Source organism: Mercurialis annua, linkage group LG6 (assembly GCF_937616625.2).
Source record: "Mercurialis annua linkage group LG6, ddMerAnnu1.2, whole genome shotgun sequence".
Taxonomy (NCBI): domain Eukaryota; kingdom Viridiplantae; phylum Streptophyta; class Magnoliopsida; order Malpighiales; family Euphorbiaceae; genus Mercurialis; species Mercurialis annua.
Window position 1 is genome coordinate 9,007,034 of NC_065575.1, and position 20,033 is coordinate 9,027,066.

The window sequence follows — 20,033 nt, forward strand, 5'->3', positions numbered from 1 at the left end:
TAAATAAAAATGTGGGACCCTTATTAGTTTACTTTTTAAAGTCTAACTATTGTGGAGATTGTATAATAAATATGGGTTTTATAAAAAGCTGACGTGGCATGGCTATCAGACTCAAAAACAGTCTAATGACTGTGGATGCTCTTAATTCAAAAATAGACTTAAGGAGTTTATTGGCTTTCAAATCAAGGTTAAGAGGGTTTACAGATCGAAAATGAAGTTTAGGGACGACCGTGATAAAATCTAAAAGCTACTAATGGCGGGTGATTTTAAGCCTAATTGTAAGTATAGCGATATATTTTACATTATCTAAAATTATAAGGACTGAAAAGTAATTTTTCCAAGAAGTAATAGAATCTCCATTCGGTGAAGACGGTGAGGAGATAGTTGCTTGATTGCGCATTCAACATCTGTTAGCGTCACCTGACACAAAAACACAATCACACGCTAAGACATATCAATCTATCCAAATCACAACTTGTCTTTTTTGGATAAACTCACAATTACGACAGAATCATAAAAAAACTCTGTTCAGAACTACCTCAATTTGTAATTTGGTGAAATGGGTTTGTTGATTATGCTCACTGAACTCTAATATCAGGTGGGTTTTTGAAAAGACTGCAAATTGAATCAGTTTGAGGTATGGATGTGAACTTAAACTTATCATTTTCTTTGACATTTCCTTGTTTATAGTTGAATTAGAGACTTTGTTATTAGAGTTTAGTTGATTGTTGTGATAATTTATTATAATGGGCATTTGGAGGTGAGTTTTTGGAGTTCTGGATGATTATAAAGTTTTGGGCTTTTAGTTTGTTGAAGAATTGGCAGCTAGATTTTATTTGAATATGTTCCATCTGTTGATATCTGGGTGAGTTTTGACTAAAAATTGTGATTGGCATTTGGGTGATTAACAAAGAATGTTGTTGATAGTCTTCATTGATTGATGCTATAGAAAGGTGAATTCTGATTCTGGGGTTTTGAGTAAGAAATTAGAGATGGCAGCAGCTATTAAAGCTAGAAATATGCTTGAGGGTTTCGTAAGAGAAGGATCGTTTAAATGGCTACTGAGTAAGAAGAGTTCTTTTGATGAAGAATTTGAGGAGATGGGAAGGTCTCCATCTGCAAGCAGGAATTGGATTGAAGGGCTCTCGCCGCTAGCTAATATGATTGTTCGTAGATGCTCCAAGTAAGCTCCATAACTTTTTTAAGTTGTAGTTCTTTTTCCTGTAATTAGTTATGTTTCCATGACGCGATTTGATTACTGTCTGCCACTTTATGCCATTTGTCCATTTCATATTGTAATTGCTTTCTCATGGACAAAGGAAACAAATAATGCAGAATCCTTGGTATTCCTACAACTGAGCTACAAGAAAGCTTCAATTCAGAGGCATCTGAAACAATAAAGCATCCATCTCGTTATGCTAGGAACTTTTTGGAATATTGCTGCTTCAGAGCACTGGCTTTGTCTGTTCAAGTAACAGGTCATCTAACTGATAAAAAGTTTCGACGCTTGACATTTGACATGATGCTAGCTTGGGAGACTCCAGCATCTTCCAGCCAACCTTTGGTTAATGTGAGTTTGTTACAGTTGAGGTCCTGCTTTCACTTGTGTGCTGAAATTTTGTTAAATCGTTGCTATTGATTCTCTTACTGCGTTATTGATGGATGCCTACGTCTATCCTCTTTCTTATAGGTAGACGAGGACTTCACTGCTGGGTTAGAGGCCTTCTCTCGAATAGCTCCAGCAGTCCCAATTATTGCCAATGTTGTTATCAGTGAAAATCTTTTTGAAGTGCTTACTATGTCAACTGGTGGTCGGCTTCAGTTCTCCACCTATGACAAGTACCTAAGTGGACTAGAAAGGTGATCATTTTACATTATTGTTCAGAACTCGGTTTTGCGATGCTGCTGCTTGTCAAATTTATTTATTAGAATTTGAAAACTTGCTGTTTGAATGTTTGTTTCCTTTTCAAGAATTATTATAATCTCAGTTGATATAAGAATTTAGAGTTGCTTAGGTAAACTGTAACTGAAGAAATGAACTGATTATTAACTCTTTCTGACTTCGTGAGAAATGCTTGACAAATTTAACTCTGGTTGGTCTCAATTAGTCTAGAAGTCATTCACGGAGAAGTTTTGTGATTAGATGAAATAACCAGGTTGATATCGAGAAAACATTTTAGGGTTGAAAGTGCGTTTTAAAACTTACAAAAGTACAATGTGCATTTTTTTCATCAATCAACTGAACCACTGGGACAGAAGCAAATTAAAATCCTGATAATCATTGAAAATGGATTTTGAAAATACAAAGATCCCCTTTTTGTTTTACCACTAAATGGATTGGAACTTCTACTTATAACTCACAAGGCGCAACAGACTGGGTTAGGCCCCTAAAACATAGTTAATTTTTCTAATCTGTCTGAATAAACTTAATCAAAAGAAGCTCTATTACTAAAATCAAAGGTCTGCATTTAATTCCCCCAACCAGTATTAGTTTGACCTAATGAACATATGAACCGAAACCACAGCACTAAAAAGGCCCTACACTGAGTGTAGAGTGAAAATGTTGAATTATTTTATCTTTAATTTTGTTAGTTGCTTCTCCTCACGAGTAATTAGTGTTTTTTTTTTCATTATTCTATTCACATTTCATTACATCTACCAAAATGGAATGTTATATCCAGAAAAAAATAATGTGTTCTAAATTTGGGTCTTTTGTAGTCATACTAGCAGATCAATGTGTGATAGTTGAAACATGAATAGCAAAGATAGTGAATTAAATTATGCAGAAGCAGCAAAATTCAACACAGTAGAAAAATAGAGAATATTAACCAATGCTGACTTTGAATTTTGAGGGCGAGCCTTGGTACAACAAATAAAGCTGCTCCTTATGGTAACTTGTAGGTCACAATTCGAAGTTGCGAACGCCTTCTTCCCAAAACAATATTGAAAAAAGCATAACAATATTAAAAAAAAACATGGAGAATGCTGGTGCTATTGCTAATGTGTCCACACTCCCTGATCCTGCAAAAGCCCAGGAGAACTTTTTGTTCACCCAGAGCCCTTATGTACCTTAATCAGATCCCAGAAACTGTAATTTTATATATGCAGTGTCCCAGTTACAGGATATGCATTAGAGCTCTTTTAGCTTCACCTTGGATTTCTCCGACAAATGTAAACTTTGAATTTTTCTTCAGCATCTCATCCATGAAAATATCTTTGTGGGATGGCTTACTTTTAGGGAATATGTGACATTTCTAATTGTCAGATTTTTTTCCCACAACATGCTATCTGGTTTCCACTATTGATGCTAAATATCTGATGGGAAATGTTAATGCAGAATGAATGAATTATTTCACCCTGCATTAACTTATACATGAACAAGTTAAGGTCGCTTGTGGGTTTGCTAGGAACGGGAAAATAATAGGAAACAAAAATATTCATTTTAGGTTTAAGAACTATATTTGTCTTGATTATTATCAGGCTTAAGTATCTTGCAATTTTTCAGAACCGCTTTCCATTCGTGACTTTTTTGAATTTTAAACTGCCTTTCATCATATGAATTTTCCTCTTGAGGTATCACATCAACCTGCATAGGGAGTGTGATTTCTACGTACAAACTATCTGTGATGGATCCTATATCAAAATGCATCACAAAGCTACATGGATTGCGGAACATGCATGACCTAAATCAGATTCCTCACTGGAAATATATAATAAATTAAATTTTTGGACACAGAAACCATCCAGATAATTGATTTTAGTTGTGTGGTTGAAATGTTTATTATCAGGCTTATTTCAGTGTTCATTTTTTCCTGAATACCCATGGATGTGGGGCTGCCCTCTCTCAACCTTTGCCAAGCAGGCATATGCAGTGATGATGACTTTTACGTACTTAATATTTTGTATCTGACAATTTTCTTAGCATATTAGAATCGTTTCATTTTGAAAAGCTGAATAAGATATACATTAAGCCCAAGGGTATCCCGTTCATACACCTTAGACTTCCAGTTTGTTCCTTGGCAAGGGCCACTTTGTTTTAGTATGAAACAATCTGTTTGATGTTTTTTATTCTTCTAAATGTTAAAATATGTCGCCACATATTTCCAGATTTCATATTTTGTATATCATATTTCCCTGCAGGGCAATCAAAAAGATGAAGACACAATCAGATTCATCACTTCTATCTGCAGTTCGATTGCCCAGAAGAGAAAGGATTATAGAAGTCGATGGAACCGTCACCTCCCAGCCAGTTCTTGAACATGTAGGAATATCTGCATGGCCAGGTTGGTTTATTAAATTAATTTTTTTTATTCAATCAGCTTTGCATATATCCGTCTTTGTAAAACAGATGTAACTAATGCAAATTTTTATATTCATATAAGTTTTCCTGTTGAGTACTTACTTAAACTTATCATTTTTCAGATACTCTTTCTGAAAAGTGCATACATTATGTATGCCAATACTTGACCAATTTTTGTTAACGCTGTTGTGAATACAGGTCGGCTTATTCTCACAGATCACGCATTGTACTTTGAAGCTCTCCGTGTTGTATCTTATGACAAGCCGAAAGTATATGATTTGTCCGAGGATTTAAAACAAGTCGTTAAACCTGAGTTAACTGGCCCATGGGGTACACGACTTTTTGACAAGGCCGTGTCATATAAATCTATTTCCTTGTAAGGCATGATACATATTTGTTCTTCTGATTGAACCAATGCTTGTTTCATTTTTTCCATGTTATAATCTAGATGCTGTCTCATTCTCATAAACTGAAAGCTTCATCTGAAAATTTAATTTCATGTTTATTTTTTTTGCAGATCAGAACCAGTTGTCATAGAGTTTCCTGAGTTTAAAGGGCACAGTCGCCGTGATTACTGGCTGGCAATTATCCAGGAAATTCTGTATGTTCACAGATTCATAAATAAGTTTCAGCTAACTGGAGTTGCAAGGGATGAAGCACTTTCAAAGGCTGTGCTTGGAATTTTGCGACTCCAAGCCATTCAAGAAATTAGTTCTATAAACTCTGTTTCTGAGAAGGTTCTCATGTTTAATCTTTGCGATCAACTTCCTGGTGGAGATATGATACTAGAAACTCTTGCAGGCATGTCAAATGTGAGAGACTTAGAACACACGAACACTCATAAAGCAGGAGGTGGAATGTACTCAATATCAGCCATGGCCATGGTTTCCAATCTAGGCTTTGTGTTTGGGTCAAATTTAAGTGATCCAAATGAGACCGGGCTTGCTGTGGGCGAGATTGCTGTGGGAGAAATGAGTTCTTTGGAGAGAGCAGTTAAGGAATCTAGAAACAACTACAAAAAGGTGGTGCAAGCACAAGCAACAGTCAACGATGTTAAAGTAGATGGTATTGACACCAATTTGGCAGTTATGAAGGTGATACTGATATTAATATTGAACCTCTCATTTTCCTTCATTTATCATTTGCTCTTACTTTTGATCATTGCATTTTAAGTGCTGGATTGTGGAATACGTCTTTGTTTATTGGCAGTAAAAGGCAATGGTGAATGATCTCTTTGTTGGTTTTGGTAAATATATGTGCATTGAAACTATGGTACATTTGCTTATCAGACCTAACTTATTTAATTGCATCATCAACTGGACCATTTTGCATTTTTTTGTGCTGTCTTCTATTAACCATTCATCCATCTTTCACCATATGATTTCCTTATAATACGTTCTAAATTTCTCTTGCAATTGTAGGAGTTGCTTCATCCTGTCGTGGAAGTTGGAAAGTTGTTTCTTTCCTTGGCATTTTGGGATGATCCACTGAAGTCTTTGCTTTTCTGTTTGATTTTCACTTATGTTATTTGGAGGTAAGATGCTGACCTTTTTACTTATTGTTACAATTTACAATTAAGAACTTAAGTACAAATCAAAAGGTTTTTACTTGATGACTTCAATGACCAAACAAATTTGAGTTATCCCATTTTGCCCAAGTAATTTAAATTGGTAATGACAATGAATAAATCAGGGATCGTCTGTTGCACATAGATTGCATTCTGCAGTTAGGCATTAGATATACTGCATGTTTGCAATTATCAAATGCTTTTGCAATAGCTCATCAAAATTTTGTCGCCTTTTTCCTTGCATGCCAAGAATTAGGTTAAATCATGCTTGTCAGTTTTTGGATTTATTCTGATCTAATTGTCTTGAGAATGAGTGGCACTTGGATGAGGGGTGGTACTTTTATATTTTTTATTTCCATAATTTATGCTCCATCTCGGTAATAATGGCATGCGGTTGTAGGAACAGCAAAATGCAAGAGAGCTGGTGTGTTCAATTTTATGTATCGGACTAAATTTTAATTTTGAACACACTAGCTCTCTTGCATTTTCCTGTTCCTACCACCTCAAGGCCCAAGCAGTGGAATCCACTAAAATATAATGTATATCTATAACTAGAATTCCACTAAAATGTTCTTTCAGAACTATGCTGATGTGCCCTCTTAGAAATGTTAGGCTTTTTGGCCGTAGCTATAACACATTAGGTATCTTAATCTTCTCATACTGTAAAGTTGGATGCCACATTTGTCAGCTTCATTGCACTTTGGTCTTGTTTCCACATTGATGTGCTATGAGAGTACATCTCATTCTTTTGGATATTTGTAAACATATGGGAGACATGATCCGAGTTTTTAAATTCTTCTTTTTTGCAGTTGTAAAGTGTGTGCATTTTAACACTTTATTTTAAGAGGAAAGTATAAGAAATGACATGGTTACAGAAATAGAATGGTTATTTTAATGGATTAGGCGGATGGTTACAGATAGTTTGTTATTCTTTAGTTCATTTGAACTTATAGCGTGTTCATCGATCTTAGGGGATGGCTGGCTTATGCTTTTGGAGTGGCGCTCATCTTTCTTGCCTTGTTTATGGTGATTACAAGATTTTTTAACCAAGGCCAGGTGGATGAACTTAAAGTACTAGCACCTCCACCAATGAACACAATGGAGCAGCTTCTGGCAGTCCAGAATGCGATCTCTCAAGCTGAACAGTTCATCCAGGACGGAAACGTTGTCCTTCTCAAGTTCCGTGCCCTGTTGCTATCTTGTTTCCCTCAGGTTTCTCTCTTTTTTCCCATGTCGGCTTATTCAGCTTGCTTCATCCATTTTATCCTTAATATTTCCTCCATAATCGCATCAAAAGCATGTGCGCATCATCAGCATTTTCCATTCAAATTTACTCCGACATGCATTAATTCTTCCCGCTATCTATGTAATGATCAGGCAAGCGAGAAATTTGCAGTAGGACTTCTATGTGTGGCATTGATCCTAGCTTTCGTACCTAGCAAGTACCTATATCTAGTAACCTTTCTGGAGGCGTTTACAAGATATTCACCTCCGAGAAAAGCAAGTACCGAAAGATGGACAAGGAGATGGAGAGAGTGGTGGTTCAGCATACCGGCTGCTCCCGTTGTTCTTGAGAGAGAAAAGGAAGATAAAAAGAAGAAATGAGGCTGTAATTTTATGTATCTGAACGTTTATATGTATATGTAGTTATGTATAGTTGTGCAAGAATTCCAATTACTTCCATACCTTATCAAGTTTACTTTACTTCCAAGCAAACATCATTCTCACAGGAAAGAAATCCTAGTTCAGCAAAACATAAAATTCATATATTAAGGAAAATAACTATACGAATAATCTAGTTTCACTCTAATCTCTTAATACTTGATTAAAAATATTTAAATAACAAAATTGGTGACAATAGTTTTTTTTTTAATGGAAGTTATATAAATAGGAAGGAAAAAGATATTTAAATTAGATTAAATTAAATTTAAGAGCAATTAATTGCAAATACTCTCATGTTTATTGTAATTCACACTTTAGTCCCTCCCGTTTGAAAATTTTTATTTTGTCAATAGTTCAGTCTCTCTGTCCATTTTGAGTTAGTCAACAGAGTCAAATGACTTAGGAATGATAGAAACAAAAGTGAGGAACAAAATTGTTGAGAAAAACAGAAGTAACAGGGACCATATAGTTTTGTTGACTCTATCGATTAGCACAAAAAAGGGCCAAATGTTGTAAAAAGGCCAAACCTTTCATAAAAGTTTCACAAAAGTCTTGACCTTTCAATTTTGTCGATTTTGGCCAAAAACAAATTATTTGGTTTCAGTTGTGGCCAACTCTCAATTTAATTTCAATTGGCCTATGTGGCATGGCAAATATTGAAAGTTCATGACTTTTGTGAAACCAAATAATCCATTTTTGGTCAAAATTGACAAAATTGAAAGGTCAGGACTTTTGTGAAACCAAATAATCAGTTTTTGACCAAAATCGACAAAATTGAAAGGTCAGGACTTTTGTGAAACTTTTGTGAAAGGTTTGGCCTTTTTATAACATTTGGCCCACAAAAAAATAGACAGAAGAACTAAATCGTTGACAGAAATATAAATGAGAAACCATATCGTTTGATTTTCAAATACGAGAGATTAAATTGTGAATTATGGCAATTGTGCGGAGTCTTCTAGTAATTTGCTCTATATTTAAATGCGATACTCTATAAATTAAAATTTTAACATTTATTTATTCGACTAATGAGCTATAACTTAAATAATATAAGCGTTGGACATCAATTTTCTAAGTCGTAGTATGGATTCCTCCCACAAGCGCTTTCCTTTCCCCAATTATCAAAAAAGAAAACATTTATTTATTTACGATCGTAATAGATAAATATATAAATATAATCATTTCAACTACTACATTTTCTAATAGACAATAAGCAAACAAACTCCTATAATTGATCAGATTAACTACTCTTTCCGTTCTATTTTAGAAGTTTCATATTTTATTTTATGATGTCTCAATTTAAAAGTTTCATTTTTATTTTTAGAAGACTCTTATACTAAATTTCTCTTTTTACCCTTATTAAATCATCTTGAAAGAAATTATATAAAAAATTCCATTGTCATGAATAAGAGTAAAATAAGGAAAAATATAATCATTAACGTTTTCTTAGTGTTTTTTAATCTTTGTGCGTTTGCATAAATTAGTCTATTGCGCTTTTTAAAAAGGGAAGTTTAGGTATTTACTCCAAAAATAAAAATATTTGCACATTTTACCTCAACACAGAAAAGTTGCAGAAAATACCTCACGTTTTTTCCATATTTATGTTTTTACTCTGGGTTTAAAAATATTTATGATTTTACTCCATTATCATCTGGTTGTCATAAATTCTTCTGTAATTATATTTTTGCGCACATTATCATCCAATTATCATAACCTTATCATATTTCATTATCATCTAGTTATCTTACTGCAGTATTATGATAATAACGTGATAATATACTGATACTATGATAATCAGATACTGTTTTATCATAACATAATTATAGATATTATCATAACATTATCATATTTCATTATCATCTGGTTATCTTACTACAGTGTTATGATAACAACATGATAATATATTAATACTGACATGATAATCAGATACTGTTTTATCATAACATAATCATAGATATTATCATAACATTATCATCTTGATACCACAAATATCATCATCTCGGTATCATATGATAATATTATAATAACGAAATATGATAATATTATGATAACGATTTGATAATCAAACATTATTTTATGTCGAATTTTTTCCCCTCAATGTTATGATAACTACATGATAATGCAGTGATACTCATATGATAATCAGAAGCTGTTTTTTTTTTATAAAAAAAAAATTTTCTGCAGTATTATGATAATGTGATGATAATGCAGTGATACTTATATGATAATCAGATGCTGTTTTATTTGCAGAAAATCGTTTTTCGTGAAGAAAATCGTTTTTTCATCAAAAAATCGTTTTTCATGCAGCTTTATAGATCTAAAATTGAAAAAAATCAAAGAGTAATTTATTTAGATCTATAAATTAACATAAATCGTATTAACAGCACAAATTAAGAAAAAATTGCTAAAATCAAACATGAAAAGAACGGAGGAATGACGACGAAACGATGGCGAAGCAACGGCGGAGCGAGAAGGAACGATGAAGAAGAAAAAAAATAAAAATAGAGAAGAAAAAAAAAAGAAGAAAAAAAAAATGACGACCAGAAAAAAAAAAGAAGAAGAAGAAAGAGAGAAAGAGAAAGGGAGATAGAAAGAAAAGGAGAGAGAACAAAATAAAAAAGTGACAGGTAATAATATGATTAGAGTAAAAAAAATTTAGTTAGAGTAAAATAATAATAAAAAGTAGGTATCATTATAATATAAACATGTTTTAGAGTAAAAAAATAATTATCTTAAAAGGACGAGGTATTTTCTCGATCTTTCCCTTATTGAGGTAGGAAATCATATTATTTTAAAAACTATAGTATTTTTTCTAATTTTCTCTTTTAAAAAAAACATAGTCTAAGCTGTTAAAGTTAAGTCACTAAAAACTCATAATAATAAGAAAGTGTCTGCCCTAGCAGAATAGTTTTTTCTCTCTGGTTCTCTTGCAATCAGTTAGAATAGTGTTTTCAATGGACATTTTGTCCTTGTGTGAGTCTCTATCCCTATCCGATGATGAGGATATTGTAGTTTGTGATCTTGGAGATGAAGCGAGATTGGTTGGAGAACAAAAGGTTGCTCTTTCTTTGTTTGGTAAAGTCTTGTCAACGAAAAGGGTGAACCGGGAGGGGATGATTGGCACTGTCAATTTCCTATGGAGGACGAAGGAACCGCTAGTGGTGGAAATGGTTGGAGTCAATACCTTTGTCTTTAACTTCAGTTCTGAGGAAGATAGGAGAAGAGTAATAGCGGGAGGGCCGTGGAATTTCTAGGAAAGCATCATTGTATTGGAATGTCCAACGGGTATAGTGGATCATAAGGATCTGAGATTTGATTCAATTTCCTTTTGGATTCAAATACATGGCTTGCCTTTGGTTTGTTTGACCAAGGAAGCAGGTCGGTCTCTGGAGGACAGATTGGAGAGGTGGAGGAGGTGGATCCTGGCGCATCAGGAGATTGCCTTGGGAAATTCATTAGAGTTCGGGTGAAAGTAGATGTGACAAAACCTTTGAAGAGGGGCCTTAAGGTTAAAGTTGATAGTACTGGAAAGGTGGTTGTTGCTGCTCTGAAATATGAAAGGTTGCCGGAGTTATGCTTCAAATGTGGAACGTTAGGGCATCCTCTAGCTGAATGTCGAAAACAGCAGGGAAATGATCCTAAAGGTTTCAAATACAATGCTTCTATAAGGGCAGGTCCTATGCAGAGAGTAGGATTTAATAACAAACGTGTTAGAGGAGATGGGATGATGCCGGAAAGAATGGAATTGAGTAGAGGCTCAGAAAAAAAGCCATTGTTGAACACTAGAAGCGTCGTAGGGAAAGAGAAAGTGACAAACGAAAATCTCGGTGAGGCTGGAGGAAAATCAGGAAATGTTGCTGATTTCAGGGAAGGCAGAGATGGAAAGGAGATTGTTACCCAAATCTCGAATCAGTTGGGAGGGGAGAAAATCTCAACGGTTACTGATTTGGTGGAAGTTTGTATTGATAAGGAATATGAATCTGATATTTTTGAAAAAGTAGCGCGCATTAAACATAAAGGAAAGATGGAAAATGGGCCTAGAGGTGGGCTTAAGCTTCAGGACAAACAAAGAGGGGTGAAAAAGCCTGTCAGTAAGGGGAGTCCTTTTACTAAAAGACTTAACGGTAACATTTTAAACTCTATGCCGTTAAAGGATATAACAAACGGCAGTAATGTGCTAATTGGGGATTCTGGAGACCTAATTGAGAATAGCAATGGTGAAGGTGGGGAAAAAGTACCAAGAAAGTTATCTCAAGATGGAGACTATGCTCTTGGCGAAAATTCTATGGAGTTATCGGCGGTACCTGCTCAGCAGGACTGCCGGTCACAATGAAAATTTTCAGTTGGAACGTTCAGGGAATGGGCCCCCTTCGAACGTTCAATATTTTAAGAGATTATGTCAAAAATCTCAAGCCTAATGTGGTGTTCCTTATGGAGACAAGAATGGATAAGAGGAGAATGGAAAGAGTTTGCAGAAATTTAGAGATGGAAGGGCTGTTCACGGTGGATTGTGAGGGCAAAAGTGGTGGATTGGCGTTGATGTGGGGAAGTTCAGGTACGAAGGTAACCATTCTGGGCTCCTCTAAATTTCACATCGACTGTTTTGTTGAGGATGAGAATCTTAATAAGTGGAGGTATACTGGGGTGTATGGAAATCCTGTTCAAGCTCAGAGGATTCATACATGGACGTTGATGAATAGGCTTAGGGCTATGTTTAATGGCCCATGGATTTGTGGGGGAGACTTTAATGAGATCCTTAAAGAAGAGGAGAAGGAAGGAGGAGCCCCTAAAGCTGCCTCTTTGATACGCAACTTTCAGGAAGCGTTGAATGATTGTGGTCTTGTTGATGTGGGCTGCGGCGATGGAGAAGTCACTTGGTGGGGAAATAGAGGCTCTGGTGTTGTTAAAGAGAAGCTGGACAGGTTTGTGGTCAATTCGGACTGGAACCTAATTTATCCAGACTGTGTAGTTAAGTATCTGGATTTTTGGGGCTCGGATCACAGACCGATAGTTTTATGTGGGAAGCAGGAAAATTGTGGTGACCGAGGAAAGAGGAAAAGGGGGAGTAGATTTCACTTTGAAGAAGCTTGGGCTCTTAAAGCTGAATTTACGGAGGTTGTGAAGAAAGAATGGCAGAGGAACCCTAGTGGAGGGAGTGTGGTTGATATATCTCATAAGCTGAAAAGATGCAGTGATGTTTTCAAGAAATGGGATAATCATTCCAACAAAGGGATGAAAAGGGAGATAGCAGCGAGGAGAGAAAAGCTGAGAGTTTTGATGAATGCTCCTGCTGCTGATTTTAATTTTGATAGAGTTAAAGAAATGGAGAGGGACCTTGACTCTCTTTTGCATGAGGAAGAGGTGAGATGGAAGCAGAGAGCTAGAACAGATTGGCTAGCTCACGGGGATAAAAACACGAGATACTTCCAGCTTAGAGCTACGAAACGTAGGGCGAGAAATCAGATTAAAGGCTTGCAAGATGAACTGGGGATTTGGAAGGAGGAACCAGCAGCCATAGAAGGGATTATTCAGAGTTACTTTAAGTCCATGTTTGAGTCTACTAAACCGAGTAGCGTGGAGATAGATGAAGTTTTGAAGCACGTCACAACAGAGGTTAGCGGAAGCATGAATGACACACTCTGTAAAAGATTTGGGGATGAAGAGATAGTTAAAGCTCTGAAGGATATGGCCCCCACAAAGGCACCAGGCAAAGACGGTTTTCCAGCTCTGTTTTACCAGAGATATTGGCAGGTGGTGGGCAAGGAAATCACTGAGGTTTGTCTCTTAATCCTGAATAGTGAGATTGAAGTTAATTGCATTAATGAGACGATTATTTCTCTTATTCCCAAGATTAAGAATGCCAAATGTATGTCACATTTTAGGCCTATTAGCTTATGCAATGTGTTGTATAAGATTGTTTCTAAGGCTATTGCTAATAGACTTAGAATGGTGTTAGACAGTATTATTGACAGTGCACAGAGTGCTGTCGTGCCTGGTAGACAGATTATTGATAATGCCCTGATTGGTTTTGAGTGCATTCATGTGATAAAGAATTCTCGAAAGAAGAAAGATGGGATGATGGCCTTAAAGCTAGACATGTCTAAGGCCTACGACAGAGTCGAGTGGATTTTTGTGGAACAAATGATGAGGAAGCTAGGGTTTAGAGATCAATGGATTTCTAAAGTTATGCGTTGTGTGTCTTCTGTTCAGTTTTCATTTCTGTTAAATGGGAGCGTTAAAGGAAAGATCAGAGCTGAGAGAGGGTTGAGACAGGGGGATCCGTTATCCCCTTATTTGTTTCTGATTTGTGCACAGGGATTATCAAGCATGATCAACAGTGCAGTGAATAAGAAGTTAATTTCTGGAATTAAGTTTGGGGATGGGTGTCATATTTCTCACTTGTTTTTTGCTGATGACAGCTTGTTGTTTTGTAAGGCTAATTCCCAAGAGTGTAGTTTGATTAAAGAGATTTTGCAGGTGTATAGCAAAGCATCTGGCCAAGTTATAAACATGGAGAAATCTGCTTTGTCGTTTGGAAAGGGAACCAGGCCTGAAACAAGAGAGGAAATCAAAAGTATCTTCAATGTCCCAGAAGTTAAGTGTCATGAGAAGTATCTTGGTCTTCCATCCTCTGTGGGAAGATGCAAAGGTAACAGCTTTCAATCCATTAAAGATAGAATATGGCAAAAACTTAATGATTGGAAAAGCTCCCTGTTCTCGGGTGGAGGTAAGGATGTGTTGATCAGAGCAGTTGTACAAGCTATTCCTACTTATTTTATGAATTGCTTTAAATTCCCCAAATCCCTTATCGATGCCATTGAAAGACTTTGCAATAAATTTTGGTGGGGGAGTAGTGATGTGGCTAAAAGAATTCATTGGGCTAAGTGGAATTTGTTGTGTAGATCTAAATGTAAAGGTGGGTTGGGATTTAGGGATTTGGAGTGCTTTAACAAAAGTTTACTTGCTAAACAGGGGTGGAGGATTCTGGATCAACCAGAGAGTTTGATGGCTAGAATGTTTAAGGGTAGATACTTTAAAAATAGCTCCTTTTTGGAGGCTAAATGCCCTAGGACTGCATCTTATACGTGGAAAAGTATTATGTGGGGTAGAGAATTGCTTAGTGAGGGGCTGAGATGGAGGATTGGAACGGGGGAAAATGTGCATATCTATGGGGATAAATGGGTTCCTATGGAAAAATCCTTTAAAATTCAGAGTTTGCCCGTTCTTGATATAGATGCGCATGTTGTTTCTCTTATGAGGGTGCAGGGGTGTTGGAATACTGAGCTAATCCATGCCTCTTTTTCTACAGAGGAGGCTGCAAGTATAATCAGCATCCCTCTGGCGAGAACTAGACAGGCAGACAGATGGAGGTGGCATTATGATAAGAAGGGTAAGTTCACAGTGAGAAGTGGGTACCATTTGGCAATGGAGGTTAAATATAATGCTTCAAGCTCTGATTCTACAGGTGCTATGAAATGGTGGAAAGCTTTTTGGAAAAATCCTGTCCCTCTGAAAGTCAATGTGTTCCTGTGGAAGTGCTTTCATAACTGGATTCCAGTGAGGCTTAATCTACAGAGAAGAGGTATGTGTATTGATGTGTCTTGCCCAAATTGTGGGACTGATATAGAATCTAGTATTCATGCGTTATGGTTCTGTAATGAAGCTAAGTTGGTTTGGAATTCCTGGCCTTCTTCTGCTTTGTTAAAACCTGGTAGAAGTTGGAGCCTCCAAGACTTTCTGGTTTCTGCTCAGTTAGTGTTGAGTAAAACTGATTTTGCTGTTTTTGGTGTCATTCTCTGGTTAGTTTGGCATGCTAGGAACACCAAGCTATTTGGTGGGGATCATAAACCCAGGGATCAGGTAGTTCAGTGGGCCATTACTTATGTTGATGACTTCAGAACAGCTAATGAGAAGAAGACTAGTGGAGGGATGCGAAGAGAAGTAGGCAGGGAGGCTGCTACTGATAATAGATGGGTGCCTCCTAGAGGAAATGTGTTTGCTGTTAATGTTGATGCTGGATTTGCAGAAGATACTTTCACTACGGGAGTGGTCATTAGGGACTGGCGTGGAGAGGTTCTGACTGCAGAGTGTAGCAGGTATGAAGGAAGACCAGGTGTGGATGAAGGGGAAGCATGTGCAATCAGGGACGGCATTATTCTGGCAACAGAGACTAATCTTACTCCTTTTGTGATCAACTCTGACTCAAAAGTTGCAGTGGATAGCTTCAACAACACTAATCTGCCTTGTAATAGTGTGGGTCTTATTGCACAAGATTGCCTTGAACTAGTTAAGAACAGAAACTGTAATGGTTTTATTCATGTTAACAGGAACAGTAATGTGGTGGCTCATATGCTTGCTAGGAAAGCTTTTTCTGCAAACCACATTAGATCTAGATGGATGGGGCATGTCCCTCCTGATATTACTCGCTATGTGTTGGCTGACCATTCAGCTCTAGTTTGATTCAATAAAGCTTTTATGGATTTCAAAAAAAAAAAACATAATCTATAGCGGCCGTATTATAAATGGAAATAGGTGTTGTCAAAAAATTTAGATGTGATTTAATATTTTTCGACTATATAAAAAATACGGCCGCAGTTAGCATATTTAATTATTGCGACCTTATATAGGTCTCTTCGCAATATTTGGTCCCTAGAAACCTAATTTCTTGTAGTGTATGTAAAAGGTCTCATTTTACAAACTTACATGTACATGTAGAACTAGAATTTATGAGTTATAATTCAGATTTTATAAGCGATATATAAGCTACATTCTATTAAAGTTTGTATTCATTTTCTCCCACAAGCGTTTTATTTCCCCGATGATAAAAAGAAAAACTGCTAGTAATATGTTATATAATTTGAAATTTAAGATCAAAAAAAGGCTGTCCACAGCCAACTCTTTATATTATTATGTAGCTCTTCTATTTGCTGTGCATATGTATTATCTTATCTATAAATCTTCTTTTAAAAAATTTCATATTTCATTTAAAGACAGGATAATATTTTAGTTGCTATTTTTTATGTTTAAACTTGATCCAATAACGTTAAATTATCATCTGTTCTTATCTGGTGAATTTAAAATGTTCTTTTAAAACTAAACATCTCATTTCATACACCCAGCAATGAATTCAAAATTTCAAATTAACCCAGAAAATGAAACAACACAATAAACTAAAAATAAAAGAAATTTAATATGAATCAAGTAAATAAAAAATAAGTAATCTATCTTTTCCTGTTGTAATTTATTAACTATAAGTCTATAACTTGTAATTTATTCTTAAAATAACAAATTCTATCTGAACTTATTGGATCTATCTGAAAATAATAACAATAAAATGAATAAAATGGTAATTTATCTAATATTCACGGAACTCGTTTATCCCCTCCAATGGCGACGGCGACGACGAAATGGAGCTCCTAATGTTAGCCGGTGAGGTAAAATATAAAGAATCTGTATAACTATAAAATGGCTGACGGCGATGATGGTGCTGATTTGCACATAAAAAATCAGCTGAATTTGGTGTAAAAACCGGAATATTCGTCATATAAGGATTCGGCGGCTCAAATATCGGAGGCACAAAACAAGAATTAACCTGTGAACCGTCGCCGGTGATCGCCGAATTCTCGTCGGTGATAACCGACGATGACTCATTATCTTCATTTCCAACGATCTTTAAATTCTTTTTATCTTCCTCCGATGTAGGGTTACCTTTTTCTTGCTTAACAACTTGAGGCTTCCGCTCATCATCGTCGTCCGTACGTGATATTCCGGTGAGTTTCTGCACCAATGCCATGAAATCCCGAGGATGTGTATGAATTATTTTCGGTGAATGTGTGTAGATTATGACCGGATGACGTTGCTGCTGAGGCGGCTTAGCCGGGCCAGCCACCGCGGAGGAGGAACCCGAGGAGGAGGAGGAAGAGGACGGCGGCGACGACAATGAGGAGGAGGAGGATTTCTTGATCATGTGAGAGTCTTTATTGATTTTGAGCGGCGGAGGACATAGACTCACGTTAATGCTGGTTTTTGCATGGTGATCATGAAATGAAGGTGTAGGGCTCATTGTTTATGGTGAAAAAAATTTAGTATTTGAAATGTTTTGAGAGAAAAATAATTTTTGTTTGAAGGGTATATAAGAGCAAAATGTGCACCTGAATTTGTGGTTATGATTTGATTGATGGGTGGTGAGTAGGTAATGTGTTATCAAAAGATAACACTAAATGTGAAATCAAATATATATTTTGTTTATCTAGAATATATTATTTAATTAATACCTAAATTATAATAATCTAGATAGTTAAATATTGTTGAATTTCTATTTATTATGTTAAAATGGTTAAAATGTGTCACTGAAATAGTTAACAGAATTTAAAAGAGATAGAAATAAGATATAAATAGTTAAATATAAACTACTTTTTTAAAAAATACTAGTGTGAACATAATCTTATATCTATAAATAATATTTTCTCTGCTCGAACATAAATTATCTTTAAAATAATTATAATAAATAATATGTGTTTTTAATCTTATAATTTAAAACATATTAATTCACTTTTTTATAAATTTGTTTGATAAAAGTATTAATTAAAAATTATTAATTAGAATGTTATATTCTTAAAAAAATAACATTACGAGAGTAATTTGATCATTTTATAAAATTAAATTCAAATTAACATTTATTTAAAATTCTAAATTTATCAATCAATTTTTAAAATTTAGGGGGGGGGGGGGAAATAATTTTCATAATTGAGGGATGTAATTGTTTTTTTGCAAAATTTTAAAAGATTATAAGGACATGACAAGTGTATTTTGATGGGATACAAAATTTAAACATGTGAAAGAATTGTGCTGCATCAGGGAAGTGCCACTGCCAAGCTAAGAAGCACGGAAACTTCGATAAAGTTGCGTTTCCCGTTTCGGAAACGTTTTGGAAACCGGAAACTCTTGGACACCCGTACGAAACGTTTCGGGCCGTTTCTGTAAATAATAAAAATTTAAAATTTGTAAAAAATTTAAAATTATTACCCACAAGTAAAAAAATTTAACTAGTTACCCATAAATTTTACATTCGTATTGCCCACAATATATCAAATATACTTATTTGTGTTGAATTATATTATAATTTTTTATATATTTATAAATTTTTAAATATTTAGTATATTAAAATGAATTATTTTGTTAATTATGATAAATATTTAGATAATATTTTTATAAATATCCCTATATTTTTGTTATTTACACGTTTCCTCCACGTTTCGTGTCCTTCATTTAAAAAATTTTTTGTTTCCCCGTGTCCGTTTCGTATCGTTTCCGTTTCCCGTTTCCCGTTTCCGTGCTACCTAGCTGCCAAGTAATTTTAGGCGGTTTGATTTAAAATTGGGATGAGGTGGCATAATCTCCTTGAGTATTGGAATGGCAACTTAAAAGAGGTGGGTCTGCGTGGCCGTTAAAACATAAATATAGGTGAGTTGGGCATCTGCGACGCAATTGGCGGAAAAATTAAAAAGTTAGTTAATAGTAAGATTGCTCCTCATTCTGTTTACCCGCTTTTGGTCACATTCATAACATTTATTACACGTATATTATTAATCATCTTAACTTTTTTTTGAGTATATCAATCATTTTAATTAGGGAACGAATTTAATTAGGTTTTTTTTTTTTAAATTAGATTGAGCTAATTTTATTAAAAAAAGAAAAGCAAATTGATAACTTGTAAATTATCCGGGCGTCTTCTGAGGAGTCTTTTCGGCTAAGGGATATGCGAACAAAGGAACACAACCGTTAGAAGGGTGCCGAAAGGGAATTCCGGCAGACCTCTACGACGGTCAAGTAAGTTTCTAGTGAGAGAAAGAAGAGAGAAGTGAAAGAAGTATAGTTTTAGTTTAGAAAATGCGTATTACCCTTTGTCTTCATTCCTGTTTCTTATTTATATGTTGACTTTTCGGGATATGGTACGAGGTAGGTTTTGTCAGTCCGTACTCTCTATGTGCCTTTTGTGCTTACTCTGTCAGCTTTGTGAGTGTTAAAGTCGTTATTTGTCAGGATTAGTCTGTTAGTTTCCAACAATTCTCTGCTGTATTTTTGCGTTCGTCTTCGGCGCGTTGGATGTATTATGTGAAAGTTATTATCTGAGGAAGATGTCATCTGAGGAAACTATTATCCGAGGATATTTCAGTGAGTTTGGGATCTTCGGGGATGATTGTATTCGGCCCTCTTATGGTTACCATATGACCGAGTTGGACTGTTGCGGTCTGGAAAAAGTATTGAGTTTCTTATCAACAATCATTGTGGTCGACCTTGGGGACATGGAGATTATCAAGTTGTTTGCAGCTGTTCCATCTTGGTTGTTATCACAAATCGAAGTGAAAATAAAAGTGATCGGAGTCCATCTAATGATGATAAGTAGACAAAGTTAAATTTATTCAGTAAAACAAATTATAAAAACCCTCATATATTTATTAATCAAATTAGACCGAATATTTGAACCACCACTTAATTAAAAATGGA

The 20,033-nt window shown here is 35.4% G+C and overlaps 3 protein-coding genes across 5 annotated transcripts; 2 read left to right on the forward strand and 1 right to left on the reverse strand.

The window, feature by feature from the left end:
* The first annotated feature begins 371 nt into the window (after nucleotides 1–371).
* On the forward strand, nucleotides 372–7,583 carry LOC126687308 (uncharacterized). Of its 3 annotated transcripts, none has more exons than XM_050381836.2 (10): nucleotides 372–637; nucleotides 950–1,183; nucleotides 1,336–1,570; nucleotides 1,691–1,860; nucleotides 4,141–4,283; nucleotides 4,499–4,676; nucleotides 4,818–5,394; nucleotides 5,722–5,834; nucleotides 6,839–7,079; nucleotides 7,245–7,583. In XM_050381836.2, the coding sequence occupies exons 2-10, from the start codon at nucleotides 993–995 to the stop codon at nucleotides 7,470–7,472; spliced, it is 2,076 nt and encodes a 691-aa protein (XP_050237793.1). In that variant the 5' UTR covers nucleotides 372–637; nucleotides 950–992; the 3' UTR covers nucleotides 7,473–7,583. The 3 variants fall into 3 exon arrangements, with proteins under 3 accessions (XP_050237793.1, XP_050237794.1, XP_050237795.1); XM_050381837.2 differs by having other exon boundaries at nucleotides 991–1,183; XM_050381838.2 differs by having other exon boundaries at nucleotides 372–598; nucleotides 991–1,183.
* Nucleotides 7,584–11,885: 4,302 nt separating this feature from the next.
* On the forward strand, nucleotides 11,886–15,986 carry LOC130015681 (uncharacterized). Its single transcript, XM_056106320.1, has one exon. It carries the CDS (start codon nucleotides 11,886–11,888, stop codon nucleotides 15,984–15,986), a length of 4,101 nt encoding a protein of 1,366 aa, XP_055962295.1.
* Nucleotides 15,987–16,697: 711 nt separating this feature from the next.
* LOC126653409 (VQ motif-containing protein 20) lies at nucleotides 16,698–17,654 on the reverse strand. The gene has a single exon (XM_050347300.2). The coding sequence runs from the start codon at nucleotides 17,587–17,589 to the stop codon at nucleotides 16,882–16,884; it is 708 nt and encodes a 235-aa protein (XP_050203257.1). The 5' UTR covers nucleotides 17,590–17,654; the 3' UTR covers nucleotides 16,698–16,881.
* Between the last annotated feature and the right edge of the window lie 2,379 nt (nucleotides 17,655–20,033).

Bases quoted from the DNA above. Each gene is read 5' to 3' on its own strand.
- LOC126687308 (XM_050381836.2), top strand. From the start codon at position 993: ATGGCAGCAGCTATTAAAGCTAGAAATATGCTTGAGGGTTTCGTAAGA. The intron at 1,184-1,335 runs GTAAGCTCCATA...CAAATAATGCAG, and splicing joins ATTGTTCGTAGATGCTCCAA to AATCCTTGGTATTCCTACAA. The intron at 4,284-4,498 runs GTTGGTTTATTA...TTGTGAATACAG, and splicing joins AGGAATATCTGCATGGCCAG to GTCGGCTTATTCTCACAGAT.
- LOC130015681 (XM_056106320.1), top strand. From the start codon at position 11,886: ATGGGCCCCCTTCGAACGTTCAATATTTTAAGAGATTATGTCAAAAAT.
- LOC126653409 (XM_050347300.2), bottom strand. From the start codon at position 17,589: ATGAGCCCTACACCTTCATTTCATGATCACCATGCAAAAACCAGCATT.